Source organism: Oratosquilla oratoria, chromosome 12 (genome assembly GCF_046742065.1).
Source record: "Oratosquilla oratoria isolate Oo_2021 chromosome 12, ASM4674206v1, whole genome shotgun sequence".
Taxonomy (NCBI): domain Eukaryota; kingdom Metazoa; phylum Arthropoda; class Malacostraca; order Stomatopoda; family Squillidae; genus Oratosquilla; species Oratosquilla oratoria.
Window position 1 is genome coordinate 36,999,538 of NC_134788.1, and position 16,528 is coordinate 37,016,065.

The window sequence follows — 16,528 nt, forward strand, 5'->3', positions numbered from 1 at the left end:
GAAGTATTGCAAACCACCTAGCAAGTCGGCCCCTTAGATTCTTATGCTTAAATAAGTTCTGAATAGCTGTATGATCAGTCCAAACTCTGATTGGATATCCTAAAATCATATCCCTAAAACTTTCTAAAGAATAAATTACTGCTAAAGTTTCTCTTTTTGTTATAGAGTAGTTTCTCTCCGCACTATTACAAAGTCTTGATGTGTAAACGATCGGCTTCAAAGTTCCATTTCTCTCTTGCATCAGTTTGCCTCCTAATCCTATGTCAGATGCATCAGTACAAAGAATGAATTCTTTTCCATAATCAGGAATTATTAGAATGGGGGAACTCGTAAGTTTATCTTTCAACTTGTCAAAAGCTTCTTGCTGTGCAGGTCCCCATATGAACTTTGAATCCTTCCTCAACAAAGAACTTAATGGATTAGCAATGTCAGCATATCGTTGAATAACTTTTCTATAACATTCTCTCAATCCCAAAAAGCTCCTAACCTTGTCTACATTGGTCAGAACCGGAAAAACCTTGACAGCGTCAACCTTTGAATTCACTGCACTAAGTCCATGTCTGTCTATCTTATGTCCTAAATGAATAACACTGTCTTGCAAGAACTTACATTTTTCAAGTTTTACTTTTAATCCTGCTTCTATTAGTCTTGAGAATATCGAATCTAATTTCTTAAAGTGCTCCACTGGAGTCTGAGAAACTATTAAAATATCATCTAGAAATACACTGGCAGTGTTTCCTAACAATCCATCTAGAATAGTATTCATTAATCTCATGTAAGTTAATGGACTATTACATAACCCAAATGGCATTCTCTTGAACTCATAATGTCCCGTTGGAGTAGAAAATGCTGTGAACTCTTTTGAGTCTTCACGCAAGTCTATTTGCCAAAAAGCTGATTTGATATCTATAGTACTAAAATATCTATTCTCAGTTCCCAAACTTCTCAAAATGTCACCGATAATGGGTAATGGTAACCTATCACGAATGGTGTGCTTATTCAATCCCCTATAATCAATAACTGGGCGCATAGTACCATCTGACTTTAAAGGGAAGTTCCACTCATCATTACTATGTTCAATAATATTGTTACGTATTTGCATGTACATTAAACTCACCTTTTTCTATTTCACATGGGCCGTGATCATGGAATCACGAGTTATAGACAAGTTCACGCCTACAATTGTCCGGATCAGGGAAAGGCAGGAGTTCAGTCTTCTCTTGTTTATTCTGCTTAGCGAACATGAGGATTTTACACGTGTGTTCAACACCAATGCTAGGCTTACTCTCTCTATGCGAGGTATGGTGAGCGACGCCGGGACCCCTCCCTGGCGTCCCTCCATGCATACCCTCGCTACATACCCCCTTGCTTATGCTTCGACTCTCCGATTCACGCATCACTTACACGCATACCAACCATCCAGGCACACTATGCAACATTCATACATGCAATTTCGCCACAATATCCTGTGATAACATTTCAGTGATCAGTTTATCTACTATTGCTAATTTAGAGTGAGGAACTCTGTAGGCGGGTATGTAAATAGGCTGTGTTCCTGGTTTTAATTTGATATGATGTTTTAAAACAGTTGTTTTGCCTAAGGCGTCCCCCGGCAAAGCAATTGCTTTATTGTGCTTTACAAGCAAAGCAAGTAAACTTTCATCCAACTCAGGGCAATAAGTTGATTTTAATAAATCTTTATATCTATTTCTTAAATCTATTCCTTCTTGAACTGAACAGATTGATGAAATTGGTAATTCTATCTCCTCACTACTCTCATTTAAAATCTTAATGGGTTTTGTACACACCTGAAAACATCCTATTTGTGTACCTTTCCTTAAAACTATATCCTTATTCATAGTGTTAATTACTAGTACTTCTACTCTGTTCTTATTTGACTTATAAATCCCTGAGTCCCACTTCAACCCTCTTATTTTAATTGATTCTGGGACTGTAATTATTTCAGAGTCTACATTGACTCCTTTCAAACACACTTCCACCTTTTTAATTGACGTGGGATGCAACAATGTCGACTTTGTTACACCACCATCTACAATTAGCACAGCTTTAGTCGTTGATAATTTAGTAATTTCTGGGATTTCCTGAACATCTGAGTTGGGTTCACAAGTTGATTTACTTTCTGTTGGTCTAGACCGCTCGGCCTCGTTATCTAAGATAGAAATGTTATCAAGGGATTAATTGATTCCTGTCACTGGTCTTAAGTCTGGTTGATTAAAAAATGGGATTAACTGTGACTTCACTAAAATCCCTAAGTCAGCAGGACATATTACCATGTTTTCTTTTCTCATAGTTGCAAATCCTATCAATAAATCTCCTGGAAAAACATATTCTTCTACCACTATCACTGGAATGTACAAATGTTCATTTGTATATAAGATAACTTCTAGTTCAACCTTACCTAATGTTTTTAACTGATTTCCAGTTACTCCTTGCAATGAGTAACAGATTGGTTCCAACATTTTCACTCCTGGGTTCAACTGGTTTAAAACCTTACTGGTAATTACATTGACTACAGACCCTGAATCAATAAATATTTGAATAGGCTTATTGAACACTCTACCCGCAATGAGAGGTCCTACAGAAATTCTTCTAATAGTAATTATAAGTTTGTCAGTTTCTTTCACCTCTCTTGTATTCCCATATTTAACACAATACCGTCTATCGGTATATATATGGGGAGTTCTGAAATTGTTTATTCTGTGTCTGGGGGTTTTCCTCTCAGCTCTGGGGGTATCCGAAAATTTCTGTATTCATGAGTCCTATGACCTATCTTATTATGATAGATACAGAATGGTGGGTTCCTACATTGATACTCCGTATGATCCTCGTATTTGCAATTTCTGCAAATAATTCCATAAAAACGGTTTTGTGATTTCCCCCCCCCCCAGGTATTACAATTAAAACATAGAATTCTAGCATCCCTGGATGGACTTCTAACATGCCGTCTATGTCCTACCTCAGCTTTTCTCAACTCTCTAGAGTTCCTATGTTGACCCACGGTCATTACATATGGGTTTATCATTCTGGTCTCACTGTATCCTTGAAGAAGATAATCTACTTCTCCTAAACTTATATTTGACTTAAGATCTTTGTACAGCTTTTCTGCCGTTAAGTCATCAGAATTTTTGGCTAACAATCCAAAGGTGATCAATTTGATTACCTGAGAAATTTTCATTTTGTCACTAGATCTTTCTATCAAGTCTGAATCTTTCAAGATAGAATTCATGTCTTTTGACCATCTATCTAATCTAAGTATTCTATGTCTGTTTCACTTGTTCTAACTTCTTTAATAATTTTCACCAAAGACCTGATAGGATCCTGGTAACACTTGGACATAAAATGTTTAATAAAAGCCTTCTTATATACTTCATATTGGTTGATCTCTTCCATTTGCTGGAAATTAATGATAAACCTAGCCCTCCCATTTTCAGGGTCTATATTCTCCTTTAGAGTTTCTATTTTTCTTTTCTTTTTTATCAGTAATGTTTTTACTCACAAGAGTGTCTATCAAATTAAGGTATTTGTTGACCCCATAGGTATTTGCTTCCCCCGTAAATTTCGGAATATTGATATTTGAGGTATGAACCTCATGCCTCAACACGTTCGCGTTCGGATTACTCATACCTTGCTTTAGCTTGGCTGCCTCCACGTATTGTTGCTTACGACTTCCTTTCGACGTCCTTCTTCAGCCTTGTCGTTCGCCAGCGACGTCGTTCCTCAGCCTCATCACTCACTGCCTTGAAGATCGTCTTGTAGATGATCACCTTGAAGATCGCTTTGTTCCACTCGTAGTAGTTGCTCGTAGTGTTATAGACCCCTCGTTCCTCGTCTTGTCGTCCCTTGAAACCAACACACGCTTGGTTGTGGTTGTTGTACTCCCGTAGACTTATCTTGCACCACTTCACTCATCCAGTCTCTTCGGAGGCGTAGGTTCGAATCCCACCGCTGTCACCCCCGCGTCCGTCGTCTCTTCTCAGAGCGTTTCTATTCTCTCTAGAATTTCTTGGGGGGGTGAATAAAATAGGGTGTAGTTTTTCTCTGAAGCCTGTTGGTCAAAATCAGTACACCCTGAGAATCCCAACCGGAATTCTCTACACCACCTCAAGCCACCTTCGTTCTGACATCACTCTTTCATCCAATAGTCTTTCACTTCTCAAACAAGTGCCACATCTTAATGGCGTGTCTTCTCCTTTCTGCACCAATGATTTTTCTCCACCTTTTTCTCCAATTAGAGAGGCTGTTATACTCTTCTAAACGATATCACCACATAAGCATTATGTCGTAACAAAAATGGCTTGTCCGCTTACAATCAAAAGACAACAATATCGCAACCACCAGGCGACACTCCGCATTGAACTACCTCAGCAATTTTATATATATACAAGGCGCGAGTCTGACTCAGCTATCGTTGGCGTCTGTCAGCCGTCGGCCGTTGCCTCACAAGTTTTCATAACAACTGACCCTGGATTAGTATTCGTTCTCCATCTACCTCTCGATCTACCTTAAATGTCTACCTTTATCTACCAGCCTCTTACAACCCCACAGTAGCTGTCACTGGGCCTCGAGCCTACCCTAACATCTGAACTGTTACCAGCTTGTAGTACAAGGGGAGTAACGTCCAGTTGTTGGCTCTCCTTACCTGAAAAGGTGGAAGTTGAATGTGGACATAGTATAGAGTTGGTATCTTGGGTTTGCACAAGTGTTTTGGTGGGATCTATGTATGTCATTGGTCCGAGAGAACAAATTTTTGTAACTGTAGGTCAAAAAGGTTTTCAATCATTTTAACTTGGTACAGACCATCTTTGTATTTTGATAAATAGTACTCTAAATATTTCATTTAATTTGCACCCTTGCAAAAACTTCCTGCAAATACTATAGGTCATGCTGTATGGATGATGTAGTTGTGGACTTCACAAAAAATGCTTCACAGGTACTCAAACCTATGAACCCTACGCCTGAACCAATGTTAATTTTTTGCTGGTTATAAAACCAGTTAGAGATGTGTAGAACCCACAGAATGTACAGAATAGGTAAATGAAAATTTGTACGAAATTGGTAGTTGCTAAAGTCTATAAAAATTAAAGCTTAACTGATGGGGCAGTGTACTCTCAAGTGGAGATTATCTAACCTCTAGATATGCCTAAAGAATAGAATAAAAAGATGTCTACCTATAGAATTGGTTGTTTGTAGTTTATTGAAAGAAACACAGCTGTCAATGGCAGAATGTTAGATCACAAATATATACTTGCCAAGCCCCTAGAGATACAATCTTAAGACAAAAGAATTTTACTAGCATGGCTGTGTTCAGGTCGCCACCCTGCACTAACATGGTACCAGCACAGAATCAGATTGGCTTAAATTGCAACTGCTTCATGCAATTGTCTAAATATCCTGGAGAATGCTGTTCTACACCTGTCACTTTCATTACGTCACAATCTCTTAAGAGACTTGTGATCTGAACACAAGCACTACTTAATTGTATAACCCTACTCCTCATTCTCCCAGATTTACAAAGCTCAATTGGAAGAAAATTAAATTGGTGCCATATCCTTTCACCCATTCCCCCCTATACAGGTAAACGTCGACTTACGATGGCCGCGACTTACGATTGTTCGACTTTACGATGACGACGACGACGACGACGATATGATAATTTAACCCCTTCCATACGGTGCCGCAAACGTAGGCGTCATGAGGAGCAAGTGGATTCGCGACGCTGCCATATCGGCGTCTTGATTATATTTATTGTAGTCGCCCCTGTGTTTTTACATTCTCTCAAATGTGCCCTAAATCCCATTCTCTGTGGTTTTCAAAATTCGCGGGTGAAAGAGAGAGAACGATCGATAAAAGCGGTGACTATACTTTATGATGCGAGATTATTACGTCACGTCGTACGGCTGGCTTTGGCTGCTGCCCGCGAGATTTAAGTGCCGTACTGAAAATACATATTATAGTGTTTGAATATGGTAAAAAGGATAAAAACAATTAAATAAACTACTGTACATGTTTAATAGGCTATATTCAGTATCTCTGGTGGTTAATATACAGGTAGGCTAGGTACAGTGACCACGGAACAGAGTGGGGATCGACTTACGATGAGATCGTCTTACGATGGCTCTATCGAAACCTAATGCCATCGTAAGTCGACGTTTACCTGTACATTGCATTTGTCCCTGCTCAAGACGTGTTTGTAAATCGCCAAGAACTTTACCCCGGGGTGGCACCTGGGCATGCAGAGGACCTACCTCTTCTCTCCATTCACAATGAGTCTTTATCTTCCTCTCAAATTTGCTCAATCTGTTCGTTTTCCACTTTCCCTGTTCTTTCCATATGCCCAAACAGTGAGATCTGTGGGAGGGCCGAGGGATTGTTGCCAACCACTGTGGGGCAATGATTATTATTAACCACTTTAGTACAATGACGCCTTCATAGGAATCATGAGACGTGAGTGGGTGCACAAAGATGCCACCATTGGCGTCTTTATTATACATTTTATTATTATTATTTTTTTTTTACTACCAGATTCTGTGAACTGGTTTGATCATGTTTTCTGAGTTTATTAATACTCATAGTAAAAGAGAACAAGTAATACAGCAGTGACTTTATATTCTATAATGCAAGTAGTGTGATGAATCATACATATGGCAGCCAATGCTGTGCACAAGAATTTGACTCTTACCAAAGTGGTTAATGATCTTTTCATGCATACACACGAAACAATCTCAGAATCTAAAACAAGTGCACACAAGTCGCTGCATGAGCGTAGCTTCACTTATAATAAATTACTTGATCCCCTGGGTAAACTTTTCTCTCACATAGGTGTCACTTGTAACAGCTCTTAGGCTGCGTTTACACTGAGCGAGTCTGGGCTGATTCTACTAAAATGCTGTGAGCCTGAATACCTAAAAGAAGACTTTGTGTGCAGCATTCTAGAGGTCCCTTAGAACACTTCAACAATCTAACATTTGTAAAAGTTTAGCTCTGTTCATTTCACTATTTAGTTTCTCAACACAAAGGTAATTTGACATTTGAAGATTAGAAAAACAAAAGATCGTAACTGATGTTTCTACTCAAGTGAACTCACAACAGTTGATGAGAATTAGCTGAGACTCACTCGATGTAAACACAGCCTTAAACACTGGAAAAAAAAAAATTGTATATGTGTGGACATCTAATGCTTATTTTGCATTTTATGCGTCTTTGGAGCTTCATATTTACATTTACAACCACTCCAGACTAGTCCCAAGATCTTTACAATTTCTGTAATTTCTTCAACATTTTTTTCATGTGATGAGCAGATTTTTCAACAACTGCTCCTCCCCTATAACTGCTTGTCAGAGATGGGGACAGCCCCATGCTCACAAGACAGCAGTCCAGCATTCGACTATACATTTGTGCTTAATATGCATTACCAACTTGAAGTAAGACATGATTTCGGCATGATACCGATGTAGGAACTTAAAAGTATGTATACACAAGTTTATGCAATGCATATTTCTTTTTGTCGCAAATTCATGGCTGTCTCAGAAAAGCTCAATTTCAAAGCCCACCCTTTTCTTTGGGAAATTTCTTTCAAGTCTTGACTCTTCGTGTTCTTCTAAATCTTCACAAAGATGTAGGATGAGCTTTTTTTGCACCGACTCCTCAGCTTGTATTGCTTTCACTAATTTTTCTATTGCACCAAATGACATGTTACAGTTCTGCAGTTCTAGCTTTTGGCAGCCAATCCTGAGAAAGAGGACAAGTAAGCAAAATAAGTAATAAGTAACCATTAGTGTCCCCATATAATCAAATCATTGACAACTCAAACTATTACCCATTCTTTCATGGACACAAAGAAGTAAATAATATCCTACCATCTCCCAAGCATAAACACTGTGGCTGCTATCCACTCGATGTCTTCTTCTTGCGAGGATGGTATGGTGATAAGAAGGTCCCCAGGAAAATGCAACACAGCATCGTCACCTATTTCTGTCTGCTTTGGTATGTTAAGAATAATGTGGAGTTTTTTCAGTGAGTCCTTGCACATGCCAGTTTTCAGGCCTCTACTCAAGGCCTGCAGAGTGTCTTTACAATTCACTCTTGCTACCATATGCTTCAATCGTGAACAGTAACGTAAAGTCTTCCCACAGTCGTTGCCAAGGTGACCCCAATATTCAGTCAGGTGGGCCCATGGGTACACAGCTTCAAGAAATTCATCAGTATCTTTCGAATCGGCAGAACAATAACTGTAGTTGAACAATAATTTAAGTTGAATTAGATAGCATAAACTGTATCGCTTTGCATCAACTGCATTGTATTCACTCTCTAATTTACTGTGATTTGGATTATTCATAAAAGCATTTTGAGAAAGCAATTTCAGTGCTTCTAGGAATCCTCTAATTTTGTGTGGATCACCTTCTATGTGTACAGAAATGCTCCTGATTTGTGGCTTGGTGGCAGCCAGATACATGAGACTTGTCACTACTGTTTTATCATCCAATTCCCAGTTTAAATTCTTTTCACAAGTTCCGAGTACCTTACACAGCCTTAACTCCCAATGAGACTCCGTAACAAGGGAATAGAGATAACCATGATCACTCTCTACTCTCTCTATAACAGACATCAGGCTCTGAACCTGTTCCTCAAGTAATGACGTTTTCGCCATGAGACCAGTCAAGTACCTCAACAGCGTCTTGTATCTGCTGCAATTTGCTTCACCCGCAAAGAAATAGGAGACGCACTTTTCCTGTTCCACTATGGAAGAGACCAGATGTCTGGCAGCTAGATACTCAATTTCAGTCTTGTGTACAAATGAAAAAATAAAATTTTCAGCCTCTTCTTTTTCCAAATATTCAGGTTCACAAGTAAGGAAAGCAGACATTACCTGAACTGCAGGAATGTGTTTTATTTCACACTTTGTCTCAAAATCCATTAGGTGGTCAGAATCGATATATACCTTGCTCTCCTTCAAAAGACTCCATGCCATACTGCATAAAGAACGTAAAATCTTACTGACATCTCCAACTGAAATATTACAAGTTACAGATCCATTTGCTAGTTTTTCTAACAACTTCTCTTGCCATAATTCAAACATAATGTCATACAGGTCTGTAACTGTTTTAGAGGTCTTCAGTCTCGGTCTTGCTTCCGGAGTGTACCACCAAAGAGCAATAAGCTTTGAAATTGTCAGAGGTAGTTTCAAGCACTGGTCCAACCCCTGAACTTTTGTTTTCATCACTGAGAGGAAGGCCGCAAGTTCTTCATTCCTTTTTGAAACATCATCAGGCTCCAACACAGAAAAAACTTTCTCCGAGAATTGCTTGAAGCTATCGTAATTAAAGCATACTCTGCCTAACAAGTAGCGACAACCTTGCTCCTTAACAGTTTCTTCCATTTCCTTTTGATATTCAGGAGTTGTAGTGAGTATGATTTTACTGCCTTTGAAGGACTTGGTAATATCTCTTAATATCATCTCTCCATTCTCGGCTCCTTCGTCAAACCCGTCAATAATAAAGAGAATATCTAATCTCTGCAGGAGGGTTACAAGTTCCTCTTTATCCAAGTTGAGTTTCTCCAAAGTGTGGGGGAGGACGTACCTTCTGAGACAACAGAAAAGAGGGCTCTCTTTGCCTATCTTCTTTTTCAGTAACCGCTTTAGCTCGATATGTATCACAAGATTGAAGTCATCCAAATTGTCCATTTCTTTTTTCTCATTAACTTTGGCAAGACCCTTTCCAAAGGTCTTTATCCATTCTTTACTTATGAAGCGGCATAATGAGGTTTTCCCGGACCCTGATGGTCCTACTAAAATAATTACCAAGGGCTGAGATTTCCCCTCGGATTTAGGAAAAACCTGTAACAAAGTCTTGACGTGGGTGATATATCTATTTGCTAGGTTCAGCGGGGTAAAGATTCTGTCCACATTAAAGTCTCTGAATTCTTTTCCCCACATCCACAAACAAGGAGTAATGGTTTTGCATGTCCTGTAATTCTTTTTGAGTTCTTGCCTTCCCTCCATTATAAGAAGATTACTAACATCTTTGTCAAACCTTCCCTTAAACTCAGTTAAATCTAAGCTTTCAATGACTTCATTTACTTGATCCTGAATATTGCTCATTCTTAGTTGTGTATCTTTATCAACTTGGAATCCTGAAGACAAAGATTCTATGCCTCTATAGATCCTCATGAAGATTCCTGTGACAACTTGCAGTTCCCGATTAAATGCTGCATTATGAACAGGCAAGTCAGCATGACAAACCTTATTCCTGTAATCCTTCAATGCCTTTATTTCATTTATAATTTTACTTTCCTTAAAATATTTGGAAATGTAGAAATACAGATGGATGATATCCCCTTCTAGATTCCAATCATCCCACAGGTAATCGATTGTCTTTGTTTTCCAGCTTTCGTCTGTAGAGGTTTTCCACACTGGTTCCTCTCCTGACTTGCAGTGTTGTTCTTCCCATAACTTCTCAAAGTCTTGGAATGTATTTGTACCCGCTACACCAAAATTGTACACGAGACACATTAGTGCATCTTGCATAACCTTTTTTCCAATTCTATGACTGATATAGAACAACATGTAGTTGTTTATATATTCTTGTAAGTCACATTCATCCATGATGATTGTCAAAATAAGTTAATGCAGCATTAAAGACAATTAATCTACTTTTCTCGTACATCAGTGTATCGTCCAAGCTAATCAAACCTTCTCTTTTCTTTGTACTCTATGGGTACATCTTCCTGGTACGATGTGTCAATAGTGCAGACATGATTAACTTTATCTAGCAGTTGGAGAATACTCCTGGTATGCTTCAGATCTGACAAAAGAAAAGGAGAAAAATAGTCAAATAAGATGAGGAATGCCATAAAACAAAGTCACACTGAAAGAAATGACATCCACACTCTTATTAGAATGAATATATATCTTTTTTCAACCACATTAACTTTTCACTTTTAATTCCATGCCGTCACCATCGAGACTGACAATGCACTCGACAGAGACATGTACGAAAACTGATATGAAGTGAAGCCAAGGACTCATATCAGTTTCCACATATGACTCTGCTGAGCGCATTGTCAGTCTCAATTGTGATGACATGGAATTAAAAGTGAAAAGTTAATGTGGTTGAAAATAAATTAATATCTGCACTGGGGACCATTCAGCATGTACCGTATATATATATATATATATATATATATATATATATATGCTGCTTCAAACTACAATGACTAAAAACATGCATTCATTGTACAACACTGACAACAGTCCAATATGTCTTCCTGGAGAGGACTGTTGCCAGCCACCATGGGGCTCCAGCCTTCCATTTAGTGAAATTCGAGGCAACAGTCATCAGAGCTGGGCGCGTTACCGCCAGACAGGCAGTGCGTTACCACCAAACAGGTAGTGCATTACCAAAAAATCTGGGGCGCATTTCTGTCAATGCGTTACCGATTCTAATTACCTTTGAGTGGTCTGCATTACTGTGTGTGTATATGCATATACACATATGCAGTATGTAATCACATATTTTTTGGTAACACACTACCTGTCCGGTGGTAATGCATGACCTGTCTAGCAGTAACGTGCCTGGATCTGACAGTTGCATCTCTTTCCAGAGAAAAATGTTGGACTATTGTTTGTGTTCTCTTAGTAAGTCTTGGTGGGTGGGGGAGAGAGGAGTGAACCCATTGCCAATTGTCAAATCTTATGTACAATAGTGGAGGAAAGATAGTTGACGATGATAGAAATCTTAGGACTACTCCAGACACCATGTGCCAGCCTCTCGGTGCTGCAACTCCGTACAGAGGTGCGGAAATCTGAAGACAAGAAGGAGGGAGTTCTCTTGGGTCCCTGGCTCCTTGCAGGACCACCATTGGTCCCCAATTCCAGTGAATGAAAACAAAACCAAAGTAACGTTTAGCTCTAAGACATAAAACAAAGCAATTACAAAGGTTAGAAAAGAAAAAAGTCTATACATACACCAAATACTTTTTCCCCTTACGAGAGAGGTAGCCCCCCCCCAAAAAAAAAGCATAGAAGCCACTCCCACCCATTCCATTCCCTACATACTCCCCTCCCCTCCACCCTCTTCCCTCCCTCTCATCTTGGCACCTCCATAAGTATAAGTATTACAGGACAATTATAAGACTGATTAAAGATCATGTAAAAACTAAATTCAGACATCAAAATCTATTCAAAATGCATGACAAATACAAAAACATAAGTGGTTTCTTACCTTTATATAATACGTTTACAATGGGTAACCACAGCCGTGATCTACAGATATAAAACTTAGAAGACAAGAGAAGCAAAGGAAACTATGTTTATGAGTGCACAGAGAACAATGAAGAGTGGTTGTAAGAATATTAATACAGTGAGTCCTCCTTATACGGTAATTCTTTATCCAGTAAATTCACAGTTACGGTATTTAGTAATTACAGTACTACCCTCGATTCTATTTACAGTAAGAAAAATTCACAGATATGGTATCCATTCGTGTTTTGAAGAGGAAAGAGCAGGGAGAAGGTACGTCTGCCATATCCTGAGCAGGGAGAAGGTACGTCTGCCATATCCTTTTATTACATGTTATAATGGGTTCGGTATACGGTAATTTCAATTTGCGGTAAGGTTTTCAGGAATGCATATGTACCGTATAATGAGGACTTACTGTAGAAGGTGGCAAAATAGCAAGCTGGGTAGAAGAAAAGAATTGAGTGAAATATATTCTAGAAGCAATGCATTAGTAGCAATGAAAATGAGCAGTCTGATTCCTTTTCGATGCTTCTCGAATGGACGCTTCCCATATTGATGCATCCAAACCCAATCTAATTAGAATTCCAGAAATATATGGATATTCAACGCAAAACTTAGGTTGTCCAATAGCTCCTAACCCAGCGTTACTCAACCTTTTTACCCTTGTGTAACCTTTAAAATAAATTGCATGTCTTAAGGAACCCCTGCACAAAAAATAAAAACACATATACCATATCTTTCTTATTTGAATTTTCATTGTATTAATAGGTTAGATAGGATGATGTCTATATTACATTATCACAACAACTAAGAATATGTCGTGCGTGTTTAATTATATTACGTATGTGAAATTAATTAAAAAATCAAAAGTGCATTGGCTTATCTCACTTGTTCTCACGGAACCCTTAGGGACCTTTTGCGGAACCTTAGGGTTTTGGGGAACCCTGGTTGAGAAAGGCTGTCCTAACCTAACCTATCCATTTCACACACACACACACACACACACACACACACAAAATCAAATAAAAAAAAAAATCAAATGCAAAATAAAAGTGAATAATGCATTTGTGCATCACTGGAATAAATTTAAATTTAACTTAACACTCATTAATCATAGTATTTCTTTTAGCACAAATTTTCTGAAGAGCATCTAAATGGGAAACATCCCTCTGAGACAACACCAAATGGGATGAACAAATGGCTACATTGGAGGGCACAGGAAGAAGGTACGTTACCTACCAGATACTGTTAGCATGAATGAGACATGGGGCACTTCTTTAGAAAAATTTGAACAAAAAATCGTTTGAACTAATGAGATGAACAGTTCTCAAACAGGAATTTTCACAATAAAACTATTCCGGTATCATACAAATGCATTTTTTTTTTTTTTCATGCCGCAAGACACAGCACATCCACGGCCTTGTTGTGGATGTGCTGCATCTTGCAACACTGCTTCTGACCCAGGGCAGTGGACAGGATGCAGGGATGACCCATCATCCAGGAGGAGCCAAGATAAGAGGGAGTGAAGGAGTGGAGTATGTGGGGATGGAATGGGTGGGAGTGGGTTTTATGCCTTCTTTTTTTCTTTTATTTTTGCTACCTCTCTTGTAAGGGGGAAACAGCCTTTGGTATATGTATGTATACTTTCTATGGAATGGTTATGTTAGGTTACATTAGGTTAAGTAATGTTGTGTTAGGAGTTATTGGACAACATAATTTTCATGTTTATTATCTGTGTTTGTGCGAGTCTGGAATTTTATTTTACCAAGCTATTAATAGGATTGTGATGAACTAGTTTTTACTGCAAACCAGTTGTTTAACCTCCCTCTCCCACCCCCACCCCTCCTGGGGAATTAGGCAAGAGGGCTTTTTGAGCAAGGAACCCATGTGTTAGTTCTATTCATGAAAAATATAAAAATGGCTTGTCCTGAAAATACCCAGCCAAAAATGTGTAATATTGAATTGTTAAAGCTATAAACCTATAAAAATAGGTTAGGTCTTGCCTGAAGTGAATTCTTGCAATTTCAAAGTGTTATCACACTGGGCTAAAACCCTCCAACTGTTGCAGCAGCTTAGGAGCTCTGACGTGAATTTGGGAAGAATTTAGACATTTATGCTGGAGAAAAATAATTTTCCTCCAGCATGCCCAATTATATTTTGTATTTTGGTCGAGAAAATAAAATAGTTTGACATGGTGGGTGGTATCACCAATTAACCGGGAGTTGGAGAAGAAAAAAAAATAGCTGTATGATAACCCCTTCACTCGTTATCACTTTGTTAGTAATATCGCTGCCTCATCAATTTCAGTGACTAGTAGTAGCAACAACGTTAGTTTGTTAGAAATCATTATGCCGCCTTTTGATTTTTTCAAGCTGAACAATTAATGTTTTGTTTTATATAGGAAAACACCGAAAAGTGCATGCTAAAGAATATAATTTACCCAGATTCCCAAGTAAGCCTTAAGCACCCTTCAAGCTGTGTTGCTAAGTTTGTTTTATGGTGACTTTTGCTGTCGCTTAGATTGTATCGTATCCACATCAGAAAATTATCTCATCTTATCAAAATAACGCATCTAACATTATATTAGCCAGACGATAGCTGTGTAGTAATTCCCAGCTACTTGTGATTTGAAAGACAGATATATGTCCCAATATTAACATAACCTAATTATTCATAGATTTATAGAGAGTTATGTACAGATGATATTGATTTTGAGTGGAGTTGCGATTCTGCTTTGATGAATCAGTCTCGGTTTCAAAATGCGTTTTGTTTATTACTTTTTAACCGTTCTCTTTTAATGGATAGGTTCGGTTTTAAAGTATTTTTGCCCGATTTGATCAATTTGGGCACCGCGCTTTAAGGGATACTGTTTGAACCCAAGCCGCAGAGAACACTATAGCCTAACACTTAATAATAATAATAATAAAATAGATTTATTTGGCAAAGAATCAATATACATGAAGTGCAGATAATGACAAGAACAAATAGTTCGAAATGATAATTGCAAATTGCCGAGGATAGCAATTTTTTTTATTATAATGTATTATTTATTATAATTATTATAATGTATTTATTATAATGCATTTTATTATAATGTATTGTACTTTGTTGTATTTGATTTTATTATATTGCACTTAGTCTTTGTAAATAGGTAAGGTGGTCCAGTCGTCTTTACTCGGAGTGACAGGAAGAGAAGGGGGACCCGGACAGCTTCGGCAGTGCGGGGTACCTCTCCCAATTCCAACCACGGACAGTTAATAGCTCATGTGAATACTGTACATTTTCACACCCCTGAAGACGGTTCTAGAACTAGAACCGAAATGTCGGGCATTAAACTTTCCACTTTGAGTCTGGTGTTTACGCTTCTCCACCCCTTATAAGGATCCTAGACTCCAGATTTTCGCACATATTATATATGAATATATATATATATATATATATATATATATATATATGTATGTATGTATGTGTGTGTGTGTATTTACCTAGTTGTATTTTACGGGAAGGGGAGCTATGCTCGTGGTGTCCCGTCTTCCTATCTCATTTTATCTAAACTATTTTTAAATTCATATATTGTTTTTGCACACACCACTTTCTCATCTAACTTGTTCCACATGTCTATTACTCTGTGAGGAAAGCTGTTCTTTTTCAGATCTCTTCTATAGCTGTCTTGATTTTCTTTTCGTGTGTGTGTGTGTGTGTGTGTGTATTCACCTTGGTCTTTGGATCACATGTTGGACTCGTGATCGACAGCTATTTCCCTCCTGGAAGAGAGCTCAGAGCTCGTATGACCGATCTATGGGTAATGCTATGACCTTTCACACACACACACACACCCAACTCCCCGCCCACGAGAGTCAGAGTAACGACCCGAAGCACAGCGATACCGAAATAGTTTCGGCCCTGGGCAGGATTCGAACTGGGTACTGCGAGCACTATCGTACTTCCCAGTCCAGCGCTCTACCAACTGCGCCACCGAGTGTGTGTGTGTGTGTATGAAAGCCTATTCCCAAAAATCACGAATCCAACAACAACAGAGAAATGCAGCACAATTAATTTCTTAACTTGAGGCAACGGCTGCTGCTTGGAGAGATTGAGAAGAATAAATCCATGATCAAGAACCTAACGACATAATTGGGCAAACTTGAAACGGAATTCAACAATTGTGCCATCACGCCTAACCAACGAGACGACACAAACGGAGATGATTGAAATAATACAAACAACATGAAAACAATCAGTAGTGTAAAATCCAAGGTCCCTCGACGA

General features: G+C 38.5%; 1 protein-coding gene and 1 long non-coding RNA gene across 4 annotated transcripts in view; both read right to left on the bottom strand.

The window, feature by feature from the left end:
* The window catches only part of LOC143031428 (uncharacterized), a 224,804-nt gene that overhangs the window by 181,799 nt on the left and 26,477 nt on the right, over window positions 1-16,528 (bottom strand). The window lies entirely within an intron of this gene.
* Window positions 5,191-14,990, bottom strand: LOC143031424 (uncharacterized). Of its 2 annotated transcripts, none has more exons than XM_076195222.1 (4): window positions 14,700-14,990; window positions 7,878-10,823; window positions 6,176-7,749; window positions 5,191-5,587 (listed from the first exon to the last, which is right to left on the bottom strand). In XM_076195222.1, exons 2-3 carry the CDS (start codon window positions 10,622-10,624, stop codon window positions 7,545-7,547), a joined length of 2,952 nt encoding a protein of 983 aa, XP_076051337.1. In that variant the 5' UTR covers window positions 10,625-10,823; window positions 14,700-14,990; the 3' UTR covers window positions 5,191-5,587; window positions 6,176-7,544. The 2 variants fall into 2 exon arrangements, with proteins under 2 accessions (XP_076051337.1, XP_076051336.1); XM_076195221.1 differs by lacking the exon at window positions 14,700-14,990 and adding an exon at window positions 12,243-13,232.

Excerpts from the sequence above, each read along its gene's own strand:
- LOC143031424 (XM_076195222.1), bottom strand. The coding sequence starts at position 10,624 with ATGGATGAATGTGACTTACAAGAATATATAAACAACTACATGTTGTTC. Across the intron at positions 7,750-7,877 it reads GTGTTTATGCTTGGGAGATG|GATTGGCTGCCAAAAGCTAG; the intron begins GTAGGATATTAT and ends CCTCTTTCTCAG.